This window comes from Chrysemys picta, chromosome 2 (genome assembly GCF_011386835.1).
Source record: "Chrysemys picta bellii isolate R12L10 chromosome 2, ASM1138683v2, whole genome shotgun sequence".
Classification (NCBI taxonomy): Eukaryota; Metazoa; Chordata; order Testudines; family Emydidae; genus Chrysemys; species Chrysemys picta.
The window spans coordinates 180,865,377-180,887,686 of record NC_088792.1 but is presented as its reverse complement, the minus strand read 5'-3'; the positions used below and the strand labels follow the sequence as shown (position 1 = coordinate 180,887,686).

Here is a 22,310-nt window from a genome sequence, read left to right as displayed (position 1 = left end):
TGAAAATTGCAGATGGGAAATTACTATCTTTGAAATCTCATTATTCTAAGCAACTATATATAAACAAATTATAATAACCGGTTCTGATCCAGGGACTGTTTTTCTGATCATGAAGCCGAAGAAGAGATGTGAGGCTCTAAGCCTACACTGCAATGATATCACTGGGGATTTGAAGGCTGTAAACGAAAAGCAATTCTGTGGATCCTCCTTATGTCTCTTAAAGTGATACTGTTAATATAAAAACATATATAATAAAAAACCAATATACTCACCTCCTTATATGGATTACTGATAATACCAGAAGCCCCAATGCATAAATGGGAACACAACTGCACACCTAATTTGCATGCTCAGTTACCTGAGTGGCGGATCATATATAGGAACCCGCTTTTTACAAAGGCAGTTATGGAAGCATAGGCCTTGGATTGTTAAAACCAAAAGAATTTCAGAGCTCTAATCTACTCCTCAACAATGATGTTGTTTGTTTCCCTTCTACAACTCACTCATTTTGGAAAGCAACACTGTACTAAACTAGTTAGTTTCTGGTCCATCTCTCTTTGTGATGCTCACGGACCAGCCACCACTGTGCAGCGTCTGGGTTCTGAACACCGCAGAGAAATATTTAAAACCAAATCTAAACCACTTACACTGAGATTTGTTTTGCTTTTCAAAAAATAACCCAAATACTTCTCTGAACTAAACTGCTATCTAATTGATCTAATCTATTCCCTGGCTCATCACTGTGGAATCTGAGCTACTTGGATAGTGGACAGTATCAAATTAACGGCTTATGACCATTGAACTCTGGGTCCGAAAGGCCCTTTGCAAAGTTACAATTTCCTTCTTTACAATGCAAGCCAGTATGACGCAAAGTGAAGAAGTGTGGGTAGCCTAGGTTCTGGGATGATTTTGCTTTTAACATTTCCCTTGAACACACACAGCATGAGAGCTCTGCAGCACTTAAACCACTCATAACCAAAATCTGAATGACACTCTGTGTAGCGTTTCAGTGCCTTCAATGTGTGAGCGAAAGCATTCCAAGAAAGCTCCAAGTTTCAAGCCATGGAAATTCACAGCCTTGTCCCCTCTTTACCCCTCAGAGACAGTTTTTCATTTGAGACTGAACGGTACTGGAGCCTTCTGAAGCAGGAATCAGTCAAAACTAAAACTCAGCTGTCAGATTGAAAAGCATATGCTTTTTGAGGTTTAAACTGAGTAATTTTACCTTTTAATACCACTAGGATCATGGCTCAGATTTGATCCTTTCTTTGGTTAGAAAGTACAATGGGGCCTGTTCCCAATAATATCACTGCCTACAGTCCCAGTGCATAGGGCAATGGACTAGACACTCAGAGACCTGGATTCTATTCCTGCATCTGGCACTGACCTGCTTTGTGACCTTGGGCAAATCCCTTCTGTGCTTCTGCTTCCCCTGCCGCCTTTTGTCTGTCCTGTCTATTTAGACTGCACACTATTCAGACCGGGGACCATTCTTTTACTATGTGCAGTGCAGCTCTGAATGTTGGTTGGGACCATCTGGCATTATCCTAATACAAAGAAGTAATAGTACTAATGCCTACAGATCTGCAATATGATCTGGGTTGTTGAGCTAACAATTTGAAACAAGTACACAAATGATTCCTTCCCCCAAGCATAGTCAAACCATAAGATGATTCTCCTCTTTCGCCAGTGTTACTCTGGTGTAACTTCACTGACTTAAACTGAGTTTAAACTGGTAGTGAGAGGAGAATCAGGTCCTGTAGTTTCCCAAAACAAGATATACCATTGCATAAAATGGGCCTGATTTATTACTGGTATGACTTCACTGGCACCGTACAAGGGGTGACTTTGGGCCAGTGAGATCTCTAACGTGGCATGAGCTGTTAGGTGTGTGCCAGATGAAGAACTAAGAACACAACTCCCTCTTGGAAGGCACCATAAGGTAAGTTGTTTCCAGGAAGATAGAATTGGTATCTTTCCACCTACGCCCACAATTTGCAATGCTCATTACCTGTGCTCGATGCTCTCCAACTGCAAACTGTATGACAGCAATGCCTGGGTTATGGCTGTCTTCAATTCTCTCCACTGTGCTGGAGTCTATTTTCAGGTCATTGCTAATTTCTGCACTCTGTATAAAGTCTTCTGTTTTTAAGTCCTCTACTTTCTTCAGCTCCCCATTGGCCAACTGAATGATTGACCCTTTCATGAAGTAAGGAGGCAGTGTAGGAGGAGCTGCTGCTGGAGAAGCTACGGACTGCACCACCGGGAGGTGGATCTGGGCCTGCACCACGGCTGCCTGGTAGGCCGGCTGGGTTGCTAGCGACTCAGCACTGAAATTCTCACTCTTAGGAATGGTGGTAGTGACAAATGTATGAGGCACTGCTGCAAACTGGGGAGATGAAGTGACTATAGCAGGTGCTACTCCTGATGATTCAACATCTGCATTGCCAACTGGTATAAGCAGGGGCTGGGTGCCAGGGATCACCAGGTGCTGTGGCAGGTTTCCAGGGTAACCAATCGCTTGCTGCTGACTGCTCAGATAGCCAATTACCGGTGGCTGGGTCCCGGCATAGAAGGCTGTTGCAGGCAGCCCGACAGGGAGTTGCTCTGAGGCGCTGTGGGTTGTCTGAATGACAGTGTGGGGGGACAGCGTGGCGACCGCTTTCACCCCCTCGTGGCCCATAGTCTGTTGCGGAGATAAAGCATAAGACCTGTGGGCTGGCTTTCCTAAATGCAGGTTTCCCTTGTCGTTGAGGACTGAGGGAGGAGTTTCTCTGTTGGTGGCCTGCTGTACCTCCATCTCCGTAATAGGTGTGCTGCTGTTCGGTACAACCATAACAGAGGCCCTGATGCCTGAGGAATCCCGTGCACTGTACTCAGCAGGACTCGAGTGCACCACCACATGTCTGGTCTCATAATGATGAGGAGCTGGTTTATTGCCTGCTTTGACTAGACTCACATCTCCAGAGGGCGACAGGCCGTACCTCCTGCTTTTCTCGATCTCTCCATTCAGTATTTCCTTCGCCTGCATTGCCTGCAGCCTGCTGCTCTCAGCTTTCTTGGTAGAATCCCTCGTGACAAAGTGGCCCCCGGAGTCCGAGTACTGCACCACCACTTGGGAGGAGGGGCCGAGGGTGAGGGTGTGTGGAATCGCCGTTTGGTGGGGATGCAAATGGACTGGGATGGTCGGAGGAGAGACATTTCTGACTGTGCTCTGGGGAGAGCTGGAAATGTGGACATACTGGTTTTGCTGGGTCGGTGGAGGAGACCCTGCTGCAATCAATCCAGGTGTCCTGACTAGATGCTGCTCAACTTTGTGCCCCTGCTGACTTAAGCTGCTCATGCTGGCCAGGAAAGTGGAATAAGCCTCCAGCTGGGAACGCTGGGATGGAGTGGTTGCAACAGCAGTGGCAGAGGCTGCCGCACAAGTTGCGGAATTGGCTGTCGGGGAAATCAACTGGGAGGGGATGAATCCGGCGTATGGTCCACTGTACTGGGGCCCAACGAACTGGAAAGTGTGCTGCAGGTGCGTGTACTGCACCGGGGATACAGGCGTCCCTGACTGTGAGAGTGCGGGCGAGTACACTGTGGGAAGTGTTGTTGAGACTGGAACGGACCTGGGAGCACTCGGTGGGGAATAGTCCATTCCTGTAGACGGTGCTTTGTGTAAACCCTGCTGCAAGCCAATCTCCACTGAACTCCCTCCAGTCCGGTGCCTTCCACCCATGCTGCTCTGGCTGCTGGGCATACTGGAGAGCCATGTTAAGTTGTCCGTGCGGTGGTTTTCGTTTGGCAGGACCACTGGCTTCACCTCGGAGGGCAGGCTGGTGGTGGGGATTTCTCGCTTTTTGGGCGGCAGGCATTCATTGCTCCTCTCTTGGTTGGATTTCATCTTTCGCCGTCCCCCCTCCACTGTTCTTGCTTCACTGTCTGGCTGGTTCTGATTTCAGTCTGATAAATGGAAAGTCACATTTGATTTCTGAAGGGGATCCAGTGACTTCATGAGGAATCATCTCCCTGTGAGCACAATGCTCCAGCAGCTGCTCTGGATTCTGGAACGAGAAAGAGGAGGAAAGGGAAATCAAGGTATTAGCACTGGGAGAAAAAAAACGCTCTACAAAATTAAGACCAGACCTTTAGTGCTGCATGCACTCCACGGATCCGTTTATTGCTATACTGTAAAAGCAACTAAACACTGGACATATCAATTAACACATCATGAAAATGATTAAGACATTAGACAAATCAAAACTCAAAGTACATAATTTTCAACAGTTAACAGTGGTAACTTATTTCTTAGCACCCGGAGGCTCCTTCTTTCTTCTTCTGTGAAAAAGCCTTGTGTTTTCAAAATATATATTTCATTCTCTTCTCTCACCCTCCAACCCCCACAAACGATTGTATGATCCACCAGAGTGTGTTGTACAGCATAGGATCACTGCATTATCTCACGTACTATATGACAGGGAGATCTGAAGAACTCACATGGAAAATATTTACATTAGCAACAAGTAGCTGTTAGCAGTGTATAAGTAAGGTGTATTACTTCTGAACTCTTATGCTTCTGAGTCACCGACAGTGACTTCATTTCGCTTTGGTCTACACAGCAAACACAGCAGTTACCTTTTTTCTCTCCCCTCATGCCACAGCTCATTACAATGAGATACAAGTGCCCTTCATCTACTAGTCTGGCATTAAACCTCAGTCAAGCCATTTATTTACAGCAGTAGCATAAAGCCAAAGATGGCTGGGAGCCAGATTTCTCATGAGGTTTCTGGTGCTTTTTGAGCCCCCTCTGCTATTGGCCACTCAGAGGAAAGTGACCATGTAGATCTTTACTCTGGAAAAATGATTGGTTGCTGCATATCTGCCTGCACAGGTTAAACTGTACCAACGCGTTTAAAACTATACACCATGATGATGACCCTAGACATAGCTCCTACTAGATCATATTCCCTTGTTTCCTAGCAACCAATGAACTATGAGGCACAGCTGTTGTATGTAACAAACAGATTTCCACTAGTGCAGGGACAGAGCATTTACAAAGTCAATGGGAATTGCTCTCTAACAAGAAGCAGATTAAATATTCTTCCTAGGAGGCCACAGCTTGAGTTGAGGATTTCATAGCCAAGAAGCAGAGCGGCAAAGTTCAGATCAGAATTCGGGTCTGAATGTTCCCAGAGTTCAGAGATGTATCAGTCTGTCCCTTCCTGTTAAGATAGAATGGAGGCCACCAGCAAACCTGGATGCCAATCTGAACTCACCAAAGTTGCAGGGTGTGGGGTTTTGATTTGCATCTTTAGAGCAGAGATCACAGAAACCCAAAGGCTCGTGATTTTATATAGGGTTTGAGCAAAATGTCATCTCTTCCCTCTGCCCTAGCTAGAAGATTATTTTTGCCATCCTTGATATAGGGAACAAAGTCTCTCTAATTCTTTCATTACGTGGTAAAGAAAATACTCAATAATTCATTATTCTGCTAGACACTAAAAATCATAGATTGAACAGAGACACTGGATTTATGGCGTATTAAAACAATCTGTAACCCACTAACCCCCTTTTTGTCCGGTGACTGCAGAGGTGTTAACGGCCCACTCTATTTTGACTGGTCCCGTACAATATGTGCTAACTACTTATGCTAAACAATCTGTTCCACTCCTCGCTGTGAGACTTGATGTTCCTTCCCCAGACCTGAAGAAGAGCTCTGTGTGGCTCGAAAGCTTGTTTCTCTCACAAACAATAGTTGGTCCAATAAAAGATATTACCTCACCCACCTTGTCTCTCTAAAGAAAATAACGTCACACCAGTTTAATCCCTGACTTTTTTTTTTATAGTCACAGTATTTCCCCCCAGCTATCATGAACTCCTGCTTTGCTTTGTTTTATAATTAAAACTTTACAGAAAATGAAACTCTTCTCACGCCCTTCCAGCCATTGCTTGGCATCTGTACTGCTAAGTTGTTTTTTTAAAGATATGCAAGGGTGGGCGTTCAGAAATCTTATGCCTCAAGCTCAGAACTTTTAACAAGAATCGCATTTCTTATGAGAGAGAGACACACACAAAGTCAGAGGATCGCTTAGTGGAAACTGATGATGTAACAGACATTAAATGTGAACACTGTATCAATAATAGTTTTCTTATCTTACAGCAAATAATATTTCTTTTATATCCTCTGCCTTCATTGCTTTGGTTCTAGTACAAAGCATGGAACAATAAACCTGCTGTATAACTCTTGCATAATATTTTGGAGACATGGCAGACTGAGATTAAATCTCGCTTTAAGGCCATCATTTGGATTTATGTGCCCAAATTTGAGCTGCCTTCAGGATATTATAATCTTATGGGGAAAACCTTTAAGTATGCTACGGTCCGGGGCAGTCTCCTTTTTAAGTTGATTATTCCATTTCTGAACATTTTATATCCAAAATAAACAACCACCACTAGTTGCATAGCCCCTACACAAATACTATCTGTTGTGCTTCTCCATTGCTGCTTTTATAGCAATAATTACTGCTAGACAGAATTAAGCTGACATTGGCAGGTAGACAAGTTATTTGTAGGTTTTAGAGTTCTTAAACAAAAGCAGCTATATTAGCTTCAGTTCTCTGCCAAACCCAGGCAAAAATACTGCTGCGAGGGACAGCGTGGTCTCTAATGCCCACAGCAGGGGACAGAAGTCAGGCCTCCTGGGTTTTATTCCAACCTGAGCGCTGACACTAATTTGCTGCCAGATTGTGGATGACTCACTTAAAAATTCTCTCTCTCAATTTGTCCATCTGTAAAACAGGTATAGTACAACAGTCCTGAGAGGCTTTGTTAATTCTTGAAATCTCTTTAAATACTCTTTAAGACCCTGAGCTGTTTTCCTATACAAGTGCCAAGTATGATGATGATGATGTTAGGCAGAAAGGGACAAAATTTAAAGAAGAAAAAAATGGCTTTTAAGTGACTATATTAAAGCATATGCAAAGCTTAAAAAAATAATTTCTTGAGAGTGCCTTTTCAGAAACGGTTCCACGCACAATACCAGTTGATATGCCCAGCTATAAGGACTTGCCAGTGAGCCAGGGAAATCTGTTACTACTGTGACTCAGTAGGAATTTTAGCTAGATAAGGACAGGCAAGAATCAACAGCCCCTTTATTTGTACTGTTGTTATCGTTATTCATAACAGTTGCTTCGTCTGTTTTGGCAACAGCTAAAATTATTCTATTACATTTGACTTATCGATTTTTATTTTTAAGTTTAACTAAAAATAAAATTGCCATGCTACATTTGCGCAGTCACTGTTAGTTAACTTTAGCTCACTGTAGTGTTCTATCCTGGGCATCAAACTTTGGCACGTAAAGCAAAAGCTCTCCCTGACTCAGGAAGCTGCATCGAGGCGCTGGGTGGAACCTGTTTTACACATCCATTTGTATTGCTTCAATTTTTACAGCCACCTCAGACAGAACCCGGGTAGTTGACAGGATTAGCCTGTCCTTTGATCTGTTCTCAAGATGGGCCTGAACCAACCCCCGAGCTCCAAATACACTGAATTAAAGGTAAAGTTTGGATTCAAATCTGAAACTGACAACTGGCACTTTTGTGTGCAACAGACTAAATCAAAACTTCAGGTCTAAATCTACTTCAGTTTGGGGAAGCTTGTATATGGAAGAGAAGTGGTTGGGCCCTCTGGGTATAATAGGCTGAACCAAACCCCAGATCTAGAGTTCCAGAACTTTGAGGAAGTTTCAGATTTGCCACCTTGAATTTGTTGTAGGCAGTGTTACAAATACCTCAGTGTAGTTTCACTTTGCAGGACTCTGTGGAAAGTTTTTGTTATGCTTCCCCCTACGTAGGTTTGTACACCTGAGTTTTGGGTTTGAGTAAACCCCTGATGCGCAAAATGAAATTCAATCAAAACAGCCAATTATCAAGAGCTTTTGCAATGAATTTATTCAAAATTATGGATTTCTGATTATGAGGGAAAAATCATAAATGAGCCCAAAGTCATTTAAAAGGTCCCGGAGTCTTAGCAAACCTTTTTGTGATCAACCTGGTATTGACTTTGTAATAAGATCTGAAACCTGGTGAATTTCACATGGTAGCGTGGTTTTGTTTTGCTTTTTTGCAAATATTTCATACAATTCTGCTCTTAAGCAGTGGCAACAAAAGGGCTTCCCATAATGTCCAGGTTCTGGAGAATGGAGAACAAACAAGCTAACAGAGGGAAACAACAAAATAATAATAGAAAGGAGATTTCAAGTGAAATGTAAATATTGGCCAAAATTCTCAAACCTGGCTACTTAAAAGCTACTCTTCTATCTCTGATCGTATAGACAAGCGACAGGATCCTCAGAAATGCCAGGCATCCACTGAAGCAAAAATCAGCCCTTTTTTACTTAGGTGCTTCCAATGGAGTTGTAAGCTTTGGCCTAATATTTTAAATATAATTTCAATTACAACCACGAGGATAGAACGGGGACTGTTTGGGCAAAGTGAAGAGGGCAAAAGGACCGCCCAAAGGAATGAGGTAGAGGATGAAGTTAATTCATTTTCACTTGCTATCCTAGAGTCACATTTCCATCCTGCTTGCATCCCTAGGTGTGGCTTTGTTTAACATTTATTATTTACACGTTTACTTTGCTGGATTGTAAGTCATTCCCGACTCCTAGATTTCCTTTTCTCATTGAACTTGAGAGTTTTCAATCACAATTTGCAGGATGTATAAAACAGCAGTAAACACTGGATGATCATCACTCCCACCATGCGTGTGTGTGAGGTACATACGAATGTGTCTGTGTGTATGTTGAAGGCTGAGGAGATAAAGGGGACAGAGGAGATTGGCGAGAACAGCTGGACTTTGATATCCATGGCAGCTAGCGCACATGGAACATTGCTGAAGTGTCTGGGTAGCCAGTGTCCACTGGCGGCCTGCCCACACTCACATTCCTGGAAAGGCTCAAGTTGGAGGAGTCCCCATCTAGGTCTGTGCGGGTCCCAAATGGATTGTTCAGTAGGGCTCAGAATATGCACTTTCATGCTAAATTGTAATCTGTTTCCACAAAGGCCTCAACACATCTACCTACCAGAATGGTATTTTCATAGTTATTTTTCTAATGAATGTAAAGCTCATGAAAAGAGCTTGACTGATATCTCTGGAAATTGAAATCCTTTCTTTATCCATATAGTAGGTACATCAAGGGCCATAACAGCAATACAAGCTTCCCTTAATGCCTTGACAATATTCCTTATCCCTGACACAAGAAACCACTCTGTGGGCCAGAGGGGAGTTCAGACTCGGTGAGCCAGACTTTTAAAGGCATTTAGGTGATTACGGCTGTAGATATATGCCTAGTGGGATTTGCAACTCCCACTAGGAATTAGGCCCTTTGGCACTTTTGAAAATCCCACTGTGCTCCTACCTGCATCTTTAGGTATCTAATTGCCTTTACAAATGTGGCCCCAGGTCCTGGTCTTTCTGCTGAGACTACTAACAAGGGTATCAGGTAGTACCAATCTTATGCACTAGAAACAGGACTGAGGCCACAAGCTCATTTTCACATTGGCCACAGAACAGTCATCAGAAGAGAACAACTTTCAGTCATCAACCTAAGCTGTATTCAAACCAGCGTACTAGAGAGAAAAGGCCCTGGAGACCCCCATCCTGGTAATACACGTTATTACCAGTTTTTAGTATTGCATTTTCCACACAAGCCATGACTGGCAGTTTCACATTCACCCATCAAGTCAATACACAATGCACTGCCTGCTGCCAGTCACCATGTTCTGTCAGCCAAGTGCAGAGCAATTCAATTTGATCCCACTTAATAATCAAACAGTACATTGAAAAGACAGACCCTTGAATCAAAGTGTGGCACAACTTTGTCATGGTATGCCGTATACAGCCCTGTAGAATTAACTGCACACCCCATCAATGTTGTCCATAACACCTATTAGACAAGCAAGGCTTGAGCATGTAAAGTAACGAGCACACTCAACTCCCATTGAAGTCAACAGGAGAAGAGGTAAGTCAGCCGCCCACGTCAGAAGCTCAGCATCCTGCAGGTTTGGGCTTCTGTAGATCAGAAGATGGCCAAGTTGTGGACAACTCTGCAGCTACGTTCTGATTCTCAGATCTATACGCCAGCTTTCCCCAAACTCTACGCACTAACATCTGCCAGCTACATATTCATAGTTGTAACTGGCACAGATTTCATTAGCCTTGCCATGTGTAGCTTAGTGCCGATCAACAACAGCGATGCAAGTTTATGGTCCAACCCTACCAATTTCACAGTTCTCTGGCAGATTTCCCAGGAGGGCCAGCTGCAGCGATCCATTAACAAGAAACATAAAAAACACTGATAAAATTTGAAAATCTCTTCCCAGAACTAAAAGATTCTTGATCAACACTGTCTGTGTGTGAAATTGTCCACTGCGGTGTTGGCACTTAGTACATTTTTGACAATCCACCATAGCAAATTGATACCATTTTTGCTGAGTGAGCAACATCCCTCCCACCCCCATCAGATCAGATCTCCTGTGCTCAATATAAAAAGCAACTAATAGAAGCCAACTTGAAGCAGAAGAGCGTTGGCTGTGAGCTATCCAATAGATCAATGATGCTTCAATATTTTATTATACATGTGTGTGTGTACGTGCGCATGTATGGGGTCAGAGTTGTGATTAGCTGATGGTTTAGGGAAAGCAATCTCCAAAGGGAGTGAGTGGCAGTATACTCACAACACTGGACTGCAGGTCTTCCAACTGAGTCATTCACTTATTTTATGACATTTATACACGTGTGTCACAGAAAGAGATAATTTAAAAAACCATGTCAATACAAGAGAACACTGTCACAGGATAACTGTCTGCTCCTGTTACCCAAGTGCTGAATTTGTTGAGATGAAGGTGAGATCTTTATTTTCTAAGCAGGGCACATTTATCCTGTGGCAATGTTCTACTACAATTACTTTAGTTATGTAGACTTAATTATCTTATATGATGGATGTTGGTGAGCTGCACAAGAGTGGCAGTTACTCACTGTGCTATTATTAACCTGCTGCATTATGATTAATTTAGAGGTGGATTTAATTTTCAAAAGTTTGCAGACTTCCCAAGTCATTTTACTTGGGCATTACCACCAGGGCTGGCTCCAGGGTTTTGGCCGCCCCAAGCAGCCAAAAAAAAAAAAAAAAAGACGTGATCACGATCTGCGTCGGCAATTCAGTGGAAGGTCCTTCGCTCCGAGCGGGAGTGAGGGACCGTCAGCTGAATAGCTGGACGTGCCGCCCCTCTCCGAAGTGGCTGCCTCAAGCACTTGCTTGCCAAGCTGGTGCCTGGAGCCGGCCCTGATTACAACATAACCCTGTATCTATGTGCGCAAGGAAAAGATGTTCCTTCCCCACCCCCGAGTATGAATAATCATTCAATGAGTTTTGAAGGCAGCAACAGAAGAACACAACTATCTGTGCATAGATTTAGACATGCAGCCACATGTCTATTGCACAGTAATTTTATACGGCCATTTTCAAACATTATTAGCATGGATTCTTAGCCGTACATTCTCTGAGTCCTTACTCTCACATTTCTCATGTCAAAGCCCTTAACAAATGTTAAAACTTCCTTTCTGGTTTTATGTACATCAGCCAAAATGGACAATCCCTACATAAAAGGATAAATGGACACAAGTCAATTTTAGGAATGGCAATATACAAAAACCTGTAGGAGAACACTTCAACCTCCCTGGACACACAATAGCAGATTTAAAAGTAGCCATCCTGAACCAAAAAAACTTCAGGACCAGACTTCAAAGAGAAACTGCTGAACTTCAGTTCATTTGCAAATTTGACACCATCACCTCAGGATTAAACAAAGACTGTGAATGGCTAGCCAACTACAAAAACAGTTTCTCCTCCCTTGGTGTTCACACCTCAACTGCTAGAAGAGGGCCTCATCCACCCTGATTGAACTAACCTCATTATCTCTAGACTGATTCTTGCCTGCATATTTATGCCTCTGGAAATTTCCACTACGTGCGTCTGACAAAGTGGGTATTCACCCACAAAAGCTTATGCTCCAATATGTCTGTTAGTCTATAAGGTGCCACAGGACTCTTTGTCGCTTTCTGGAATGTTTTGCACTGAGTTACTTTGGAGGAAAGCTTGTTCTCTCCCCCCAGGCTGAGTAAGCAAGTTGTGAAGGGAATGTGTTCTCTCCAGCTATGTCTACACTACAGCTTATGTCAGAATAACTTATGTTGCTCACTGGGGTGAATAAATCTCCCCCTGAGGGAGGTAAGTTACAACGACTTAGCTTCTGCTGCTTGGGGGGTTGAAGTAGTTAGGGTTCTCATGCTCCTGCTTTGAGAACCATAAGGGCTAGAAACTTACTTTTTCTTTTAAATGAAAGCTGAGATTCCCACGTAATCATCTGACTCCAGGAGCTGAGGCATTAAAAAAACAACACCAAATATTGCAGGACTTGTGATAAAATTGTGAGAGTTGGCAACACTGATAAGAGAGGAGGCCCCCTCCGAGCAAGGGGGTATGGACTCCAGGGCTCTCCAATCCTGTGAAGAATGAAGCAGCACTATTTGTCAGTTAGTAAAGGCCTTACTGTAAGCTTTTTGTGGTAGAGACTGTGTCTAACTAGGAGTATGTAAACTGACTACCACAACCTCTAGGAACTACTGTAACCCAAAGAACTGGATAACTACACATATGGCTTTCCATCTGTATAGCAAATAGAGAAATAGATACTGTACATCCACTAATTCTCCTAGGATAAGCATCTATAGCTTTAAATTAGGGCTGTCAATTAATCGCAGTTAACTCACGTGATTAAAAAATTTTTAATTGCGATTGATTAATTGTGCTGTTAAGCAATAATAGAAACCATTTGAAATTTATTACATATTTTTGGATGTTTTTCTGCATTTTCAAATATAGTGATTTCAATTACAACACAAATACAAAGTGTACAGTGCTCACTTTATATTTTTGATTACAAATATTTGCACTGGAAAAAATGATAAACAAAAATAGTATCTCTATCATGAAAGTTCAACTTACAAATGTAGGTTTTTTTTTGTTACATAACTGCATTCAAAAACAAAACAATGTAAAGCTTTAGAGCCTACAAGTCCACTCAGTCCTATTTCTTGTTCAGCCAATCACTCAGACAAACAAGTTTGTTTACATTTACAGGAGATAATGCTGCCCACTTCTTAATTAAGTCACCAGAAAGTGAGAACAGGCATGGCACTGTTGTAGTTGGTGTTGCAAGACATTTACATGCCAGATGCGCTAAAGATTCATATGCCTCTTCATGATTCGTCCATCGTTCCATGCTGATGACGCGCGTTAAAAATATAATGCATTAATTAAATTTGTGACTGAACTCCTTGGGGGAGAATTGTATATCTCCTGCTCTGTTTTACCTGCATTCTCGGATAAATAGCAGTTATAGCAGTCTTGGGTGATGACCCAGCACATGTTCGTTTTAAGAACACTTTCACTGCAAATTTGACAAAATACAAAGAAGAAACCAATGTGAAATTTCTAAAGATAGCTACAGCACTCAACCTTAGGTTTAAGAATCTGAAGTGCCTTTCAAAATCTGAGAGGGATGAGGCATGGAGCATGCTTCCAGAAGTCTTAAAAGAGCAACACGCTGATGCGGAAACTACAGAACCCAAACCACCAAAAAAGAAAATCAACCTTCTGTTGGTGGCATCTGACTCAGATAATGAAAATGAACACGTGTTGGGCTGCGCTGCTTTGGATCGTTATCGAGCAGAATCCGCCTTCAGCATGGACGCATGTCCTCTGGAATGGTGGTTGAAACACCAAGGGACACATGAATCTTTAGCGCATCTGACATGTAAATATCTTGTGATGCCGGCTACAACAGTGCCACGCAAACACCCGTTCTCACTTTCAGGTGACATTGTAAACAAGAAGCAGGCAGAATTATCTTCTGCAAATGTAAACAAACTTGTTTGTCTGAGCGATTGGTTGAACAAGAAGTAGGACTGATTGGACTTGTAGGCTCTAAAGTTTTACATTGTTTTATTTTTGAATGCAGTTTTTTTTTGTATATAATACTACATTTGTAAGTTCAACTTTCATGATAGAGATTGTACTACAGTATTTGTATTAGGTGAATTGAAAAATACTATTTCTTTTGTTTTTTACAGTGCAAATATTTGTAATAAAAAATATAAAGTGAGCACTGTACACTTTGTATTCTGTGTTGTAATTGAAATCAATATATTTGACAATGTTAAAATCCAAAATATTTAAATAAATGGTATTCTATTATTGTTTAACAGCGTGATTAATCACGATTAATTTTTTTAATCGCTTGACAGCCCTACTTTAAATTGAGTAGGCCAGAGCTAAATGCTCTTTGAACTAAATCCGCTGTGAATTTTTTCATCATTTTATCATATTTAAAGCACAGTTCTTGTGGTTTTGGTTTTTCAGACTTTACAGAGACCCAAAAAACCTTGCTCTTGTTTCCACTGAATTTAATCATGAAATCCCAATTAACCTGAGTGTGAGCAAGACTGGCCCCAAATGGGCCTGATTCTCCACTATGCAAAATGTACGTAAGCCCTTCCAGGACAGAATGGTAGCCTTTCACACTCACTTTGCCCAGCTGGAAATGGCTACACAGGATGCAACGCAGCAGAGAATCAGGCTCATAGAGGTCTAAACCTTGTTCCTCCATAAAATACAAAAAGGAGAACTACTGTCTTCCTACAGCCCCTTACGCTTAGATGATGAATGTCCAGGGGCGTAGGCAGAGGCTGGACTTCAGAGCTGGGAGTCCTGTGATGAGACACATCAATAGTACAACCAAAAACAGCTTTGCACAAACAACATGTGTGGTTATGCTAAATGATAGTGTAAGATAACCACTTGTGAAGGATTATAATAAGCAGCCCCTAACAGATGGGTTTGTTGTTCAGCAGCATTGCACCCACAAAATTTACAACTGACAACAATGGACTTGCACCCATTTACGCGTTTAGTGAATTTGACTCATTACATGAAACAACCAAAAGCTGCCATAAAGGGCCATGGGGAATCCCTTCTGTCCTGGAGGTTAGTGACTGCAATGCACTGGGGCTCGAGGCACTGTCAATGTCTGAGTTCGTTCTACAGTTCATTCCAGCACACTTTTCAGCAGAAAGCACCCCGTGTATAAATGTGCCCTCAGTGGGATCTTACCTTCAGACGGTTTAAGGGCTGCCTTCCTTCTATTCCCACGCATAATCAAATCTCAGGCTTCAGAGTGTAAACTGATTGTCATATAGGTCAGTAAGGAATTATTTAGCCTATCTCTAGTATTGCACGATTGGACAGCTGCAGCGTGTGTGGGTTTATTTTTTTTAAACATTCCTTTAAAGCATCTGGTACTGGCCATTGCCAAAGGCAGGATCCAGACTTGATGGACCAATGGTCTGATCTGCCATGACAAATCCCCTGCTACTATGCTTCTAAACCAACCCTCCCGGGGCATTTTAGCAGCTTAAATAAGTGGATAGAGTTCATTTATAAACATGTATAATAGCAGAAATGACTTTGTTGATGCTTTTCATTTAAATAAAACATACCCAGCTACAATGGGAGCTGCCTACATGATTTTTCATTGAAAATTTCACAGGGGTGATAAAACTGTAGCAACACCCATGCTCCATCCATCTTAACAAGATGCAGAAACTGCCATCTTTACATGCATGTGGATATACACATTTCTTTTACATATGTCATGTGAGTCTCATTCCATGTGCAATGTAAGAACATGCTCATTAATGTATCTCCTTTTTTTAAACCCATGTACATATGGCACAACAAGCTTTAAAAATGTCTGGCCTGATTCTCAGAGGAGATGAGCACCCACAACTCCCATCGGTATCAATAGGAATTGTGGGCATTTGGCACCTCTGAACATCAGGCCATTAGCTCATTGCATAAAGCAACCAATTTGGGGCTGCCAGTTTATACATAACAGCAGATGTTGTTCAAAAGTAGAATGTGACTTTCTGAATAAGCTGGGATGTGGGCAGCCTGGAGGTATTGTCTGAGGGGGAGGTTTTCAAAGGCAAAATGAGACATTAGATGCCAATGACTTTCAATAGGAGATGAGCTCCTATCTGCCCTCTATGTCCTTGAAACCCCCCTTCAATGTTCATTAATGAATAATGGGCTGTCATCGAGCAATCTCACTTACCTTGGTGTTAGTTAAGAATCCGTTAATTAGGCCTTATTTAGTTTATTTTGGACAGGGCTAAATGAGTGCTAACAATTTACCAGAATGCACACAAAACTCCCCAGTGATGGGGTCGAATGTCCCTGATTATTTAGGCCCTGATTCAGCAAAGCACTTAAGTGAGTGCATGCTTAGACTGAAGCACACTGATGTAATCTCTACTTATGTGCTTCAATTTAAGTGTGCGCTAACATGCTCTGCTGAATCAGGGCCTCTGACAGTTTTTACTGGCAAAAATTTTAAATGCAGGCAACTCTGCACAGACCCCAGTACATGCAGCTGGGCTTCACTTGTCTCGTAGGAGGCTGGTGGTGAACTGAAGTTTCCCCCGCCCACTCTTTTTATTGAATGAGTCAGTTAAGGTTGGGTGTGCCCTAAAGAAACATCTACTAACCTTCCCCAAATCCTGGCCTTCTGCATAGTGGTGTGATCACAGGAGTCAGTTATGTTCTGAGGTGTGTGAGCGTTTGACTAAAAAACTGTTTAGCAGGCCCTCCCTAAAAAGCTTAGGCTGGCTCTGCTACCCGCCCTCTCAGACAAAACCATCAGCAGCTATTCCTGTCTCATAATTTGCAGGGAGCTTCCCCCTTTCATGGCCAGTATTACAGGCAGATAAGACGGGCCAAATTCATCATTAATGTACTGTTGCCAACACAACTAGGGTGAAACTGTCCCCCTACTGTTCTATCTAAACTTAAAGAAGATAAGAGAATCAATTAAAACAAAATGCAATAATCTGGGTTTATGATTATGCAGCACCCTACATAGTCACAGACTGCACTTGCAATTAAATAAAACATTCCAACCAAGATTACAAATCATCAGAGTCCCTCTCAAACGAGGGACATTTACAAATGAACATGTTGTGTTAACATGCAGTGCCAGGAATCTGCTTTTAACTACACCACTAAAAATACATACCAGCCAGGACTACCAGAGTGAATGTATATTAAATCCAATCAAAACATTCTGGGGGAATTGGAAGCAGTTTCTCTTAAAAATGAAAAACTTTTGTTCTACCCAGACCAGTGAAGATAGAAAAATCATAGAAATCCAGTAAAGATAAATAAATTAAAAAAAAAAAAAAAAGGAAAGTGGGCTTTTTTAAATTAAAAAATAGATATGTTGCACTGAGCAAACGAACCAGCAAATCACAGCCTGGAAAACTGACTGGGCCCTTTGTAAAACTGATTAAGTGGTAAGCTTGTTTTCTCACCATTGTGTCCACCTCTGGGAGAGTATCTTACCCATCTTCCACTTGAATCCAAGGCACTAAGACAAGTTGCTTACAAACACCAGTGAAATGGACAAAGGGACGCCTAGCTACCTGCAGCTGTTTTCAATCGAAAAGCCGAGTAATTATTGCAGCCCTCTCCTGTGGCTCATATGGAGCGCAGCATGGAGCTGTAAAGCGTTATGCAAGTCTAATGCGCTGCCAGATCTCCTAGAGCACTCAGCAGCCAAGTCGCTCCCTCCCACCATTGGCTCAGCTTCATTAACTTAATCAGGTATTCATTCATTCATTCATTCAAAAAAGAAAATTACACTAACCCTGGCGGATAGCCAGTGCCACGTATGTAAGGAGAGCACTGACATCAGCGGCATCAACCTGAGGGGGTTGGGTAGGGGATAAAGGTAGGTAACTGAACGTTTGCCGCTCTTTGATATGAATTTAGTTTTGCATGGGGCTTTTGCACACATACCTTTGTCACAGCTACTGCCAGTACCGAGGGCCTAGGTGCTACTGTGTGAGCAGCTGCTGGCTGAGGAGATGAGGGAATGGGGAGCAACCCCTCAAGTCAGTGCAGCCAGCAAGCAGCAGGGAGTAGTGCTTCCCACTCTGGCAGTGCAGGACCAGAAAAGTGGACTAATTAATTGTCAATTATGGCAGGGCCAGAATATTCGTTAATTCGTTTTGCTGGGAGTCTCTCTCTGACATGCTACACATGTGGAACAGTTAAAATAAAGGCTATAAATAACAAAAGAGCAGGGGAAAGGAAGGTAACCACACAAAAAGTGTTTAAAGGATTTGGTAATAAAACTCTCTGTCTGATCCTTGTGTCTATTAACATGCGAGAGACTTCCACAGGTCTGCAGTGCTCAAGTATCAAACAAGAATCCCTTTTATCGCATAGTCCTTGCACTTTCTTTACATAGTCCTTGCATGTAAGTCTGCAAAGGACATTATTTCTCCCCTGCAGCTGTCAGACAGAAAAGCTGGTTCACGAATATTCTTTAACAGAAAAACTGCATGAGCTTTACATATCCATGCTCACTGATGAAAGCGATAATGAAACAGGGCTAATATTGGAATATTTTAGCTGCTACTGACTGCATACAACAACTCCTAAGGAACACTACTACTACTAATGCGATCTGATTTTGTTTAAAAAAGGATTAAAGGACTAAAAAAAAGGACTTTAAAAAGGACTGAAGAATGTATTGCTTGAAAGCCACATGTTTCACTCCCCTTAGTTTTTAAGAATATGCATGCTTAAGCACGTTTAATACCAGGCAAGTCTCTGAAAATTCTACAGTTCTCAGAAATTTCCCTCCCAGGCAGACTGACTCCTCAGTTAAAGTTCATTTCAATTATTCAAACACTTGGGACTAATCCACACTGCAGCTGCGCAGGTGTGGCACGTCTGGTGAAGACGCTCTATCCTATGCGACGGGAGAGAGCTCTTCCGTCAGCATAACAAAACCACCTCTGCGAGAAGCTCTCCTGCCAACATAGCGCTATCCACATCGGCGTATAGGTCGGTGTAACTTATGTCTCTCAGGGGGTGGCTTATTCACACCCGAGTGACACAAGTTATTCCGACATAAGTGGTAGTGTGTACAAGCTCTTTAAACAGTGGTTTTTGCTTACCCTTCTCTTGATCTCCATTTCCAAATAAATACAGCCCTGAGCTTGAGCCCTCTTCCACCTACTTACCCACCTGACCTTCCTTCCCAACCTGCATCCCCAAGTGACTTCTCTTTCCAACAGACAATCCTGACTCCATACTCTGCCCCAATTTTTCCCTGTACTACTAATCTGATCTTTGTCCCTCTTGCTCAGCCACCCATCCATTCTTTAGAGTAAGGATAATACTTTCTTATATTAGTTACTCTGATTTTTTTTATTAACCCCTTTTACCACTGAGATTCCATTCTCTGTGACACTTTCCTCTTCTGTGAAATGCTTCAGAATACACAGAGCACCAAGCGGGAACACACTGTGGGGTACCTTTGTGGCACAGTGGCAAGCTGTACTATTTTTAAAGAGGGTCTTCAGGAAAAGGATTGAGGTAGAAAGAAAAAGCTGTCGGGGAGGGGGGTAAGAGAGGGGAAGAAGCATATAAACGTATCTAATTTTTTATGTAGTGTTGTTGTAGCCATATTGTTCCGAGGATATGAGAGAGACACGATGAGTGAGGTAATATCTTTTATTGAACAGAAGTTGGTCCAATAAAAGATATTACCTTGATCCACCTTGTGTCTCTTTTTAATTTTGTATTCCAATCAAATTGAACTTTAGTAGAAGCTCTGATTTGGTTCAGATAAGAGATAGGGATATGATTTGTACAATTCTGGATCTTTTTCTGACTCATTTCACCTCTCCTTGATAAAGGAGTGGAAGGTTTAATGATTAAATGCGAAAGAATGAGAATGCAATATTTCAACATTCTGAAATGAGATTTGTATGTCTAACCGTGCTTCCATCTCCAAGCGTGGTCCTCCCAAGTGTCAAGTACATTTTCCCCTCTCCATTTTTGAAAGCCCCACTTCTCTCCGTTGTCATCATTCTTGGGATTTACCTAATCCCTGAAAGGAAAACTAATATTCCTGTTGGAGAAGCAGACTCATGTCTCAAGCACACGCTGAAGCACATAAACTGTATAACCAGTCTATTATAGCTACATATACTATACATAATAAAGCACTGCATATACAGTGTAAAGAATAAATATTGATGATGTCAATATTTATGGGCTAAGCTGCAGTGCAAAGTGATAAATGGCATTTATTGTACATTTCTGACCACCTCGCCTGCACTATAATCATTAATGTAACATTCCAGACCCCTAAGCAGCTTCAAACACTTGCAACTTTTTATAAAAACATAACCTGAAAGAAAAATGTGTTGTTCTTTCTCCCACAAAATGACGCTGGTCTGAGGTGCAGGATAGATAATGTTTAGTCCTAGGTCAGTGGTAGGTTTAAGGTCTGGTGTCTCATGACATCAGGGCTAGAAATGGGAGGTTTATAGTGGTAAAAACCCAGGAATTGCCCTTTCCAGGGATTTATTTGTAACCCTAACAGATTGTGAGAAAACAAACCTTTAAAGTTATGATATTTTGTTATGCAGGAACTATCAGGTACTATCTGATGCATTTCTATAATAGCTCTTCTTTTCATCTTTGTCATTAACAAAATATATGATGGCATTCATAAGTAATACAGCCATCCCAGAAAACCCCAAAAACAATATGCCATATCACATCACTGTGTATCCTCTATGTACAAACCCTTGCTATAGGCTAGGTAGTCCCTGCCCACTCTGGTCAGGGAGACTGGATTAGTCCCTTTATAGTGACAGACATGCTTAAAACACAGTTTGCCAATGCATTTCATTGGCCACTTCAGACAGGGTTTTGAATTGTTCCTTCCAGACCAGGACAGAAGCAAGGCCTGGTGAGAAGTTTGTACTATAACTGACCATGCTGTGTCTGTATCTGGATAAAGTGAGGATTTCAGTTTTCAGTGCTGTCAATTAAACAACTTTCATGAGCACTAACCCAATTAAGAATAGGGAGGTTATGTTATCCCACGTTGGGATTAAAATATTCAGGAACTTTGTGCATTGTCTATTTGAATTTTAAGCACCGTTTTCCCTACCATAGGTACTAACACAGATCCACTGACATGCTAGAACCCACAGGGAAGAAATCTCTGTGAGGATTCTTTTGCGAAAATCCCCCAATATCATCCTGTTGGTGAGGTTGCCTCCCCGCAGAAAAGGCCATGGAGTCCACCCCAAACATGGTGGTTCCGGGGTAATCTGTTGAAGGCCTGACCAGCCTCTCTCTCTCTCTCTCTCTTTCTATATATATAAATATATATATATATATAGAAGCTCTGTGCTTTGCACCAGCTCTGGACCTTGGAACTAAAATGCAATGCAATGTACCCCATAGTTCCACAAGTTAACATGTGGATATCATCACCAGAAATGTGTCATACATATTTGCATGTCGGTGATACAGGTAGGGAGTTCTTTGGAATTAATTTTATTTGTGCTCAATTGGAACTTGCAGAATAAAAATAACATTGGAGCCCTGGACTGACTGACAACTGTGTCTGGAGACACTATGCAGTGTGGTTGTAGCCATGTCAGTCCCAAGATATTAGAGAGACAAGGTGGGTGAAGTAATATATTTTATTGGACCAACTACTGTTGGTGAAAGAGACAAGCTTCCAAGCTACAAAGAGCTCTTCTTCAGGAGAAGAGCTCTGTGTAGGTTTAAAGCTTGTCTCTCTCATCAACAGAAGATGGTATAATAAAAGATATTACTTCACCCACTTTGTTCCTGGAGACACTAATTTTTTGAGTGCTCTCTTCTGTCTCCCTTCTCTGATTTTGCTCTCTAATTTTTTGTGGGGGTTTTAATTTGTGGACTCTCAGCTCTGGTTCTGGAAAGTAATATTGTTCCTTCTCTCTCTCTTTTTTTTTTTCTGTTCCACTTCTTGTGTTTATGTATGAAATGTTATGTTTTCTTAGCGCCATGAGATAACTACTGCAATGGATGGTATTTAATTTGTTTCGAACACAGATGCATATTAGAAAAGATATGGAACAACCATTAAAACACACACAAAGAGCGAATAAAACAACCAAACCACCAATTATTGTTGAGAAAGCTACTGAGGTGGAAAGACACAGAAACAATTTTGCTTTAGAAAACAGAGAAGCTAAAACTGAAATAAGCCCTGATCTCTCAGGTCCTATCCACACTGGGGTTGATACTGGCTTAGGGCAACCAGTTTCTAATAGAGCTGGTT

General features: G+C 42.0%; 1 protein-coding gene across 32 annotated transcripts in view; it reads right to left on the bottom strand.

The window, feature by feature from the left end:
• ATXN1 (ataxin 1) overlaps window positions 1–22,310 on the bottom strand; it is a 271,002-nt gene that overhangs the window by 17,826 nt on the left and 230,866 nt on the right. For 23 of the 32 annotated variants that reach the window (XM_065585035.1, XM_065585036.1, XM_065585044.1 and 20 more), the window contains 2 exons: window positions 2,012–4,052; window positions 79–228 (listed from right to left, as the gene is read on the bottom strand). In XM_065585035.1, coding sequence (XP_065441107.1) covers window positions 79–228; window positions 2,012–3,892 — 2,031 coding nt within the window. In that variant the 5' untranslated portion in view covers window positions 3,893–4,052. The remainder of the gene's footprint in view (window positions 1–78; window positions 229–2,011; window positions 4,053–22,310) is intronic. The other 9 variants (XM_065585057.1, XM_065585058.1, XM_065585062.1 and 6 more) reach the window with 1 other exon arrangement.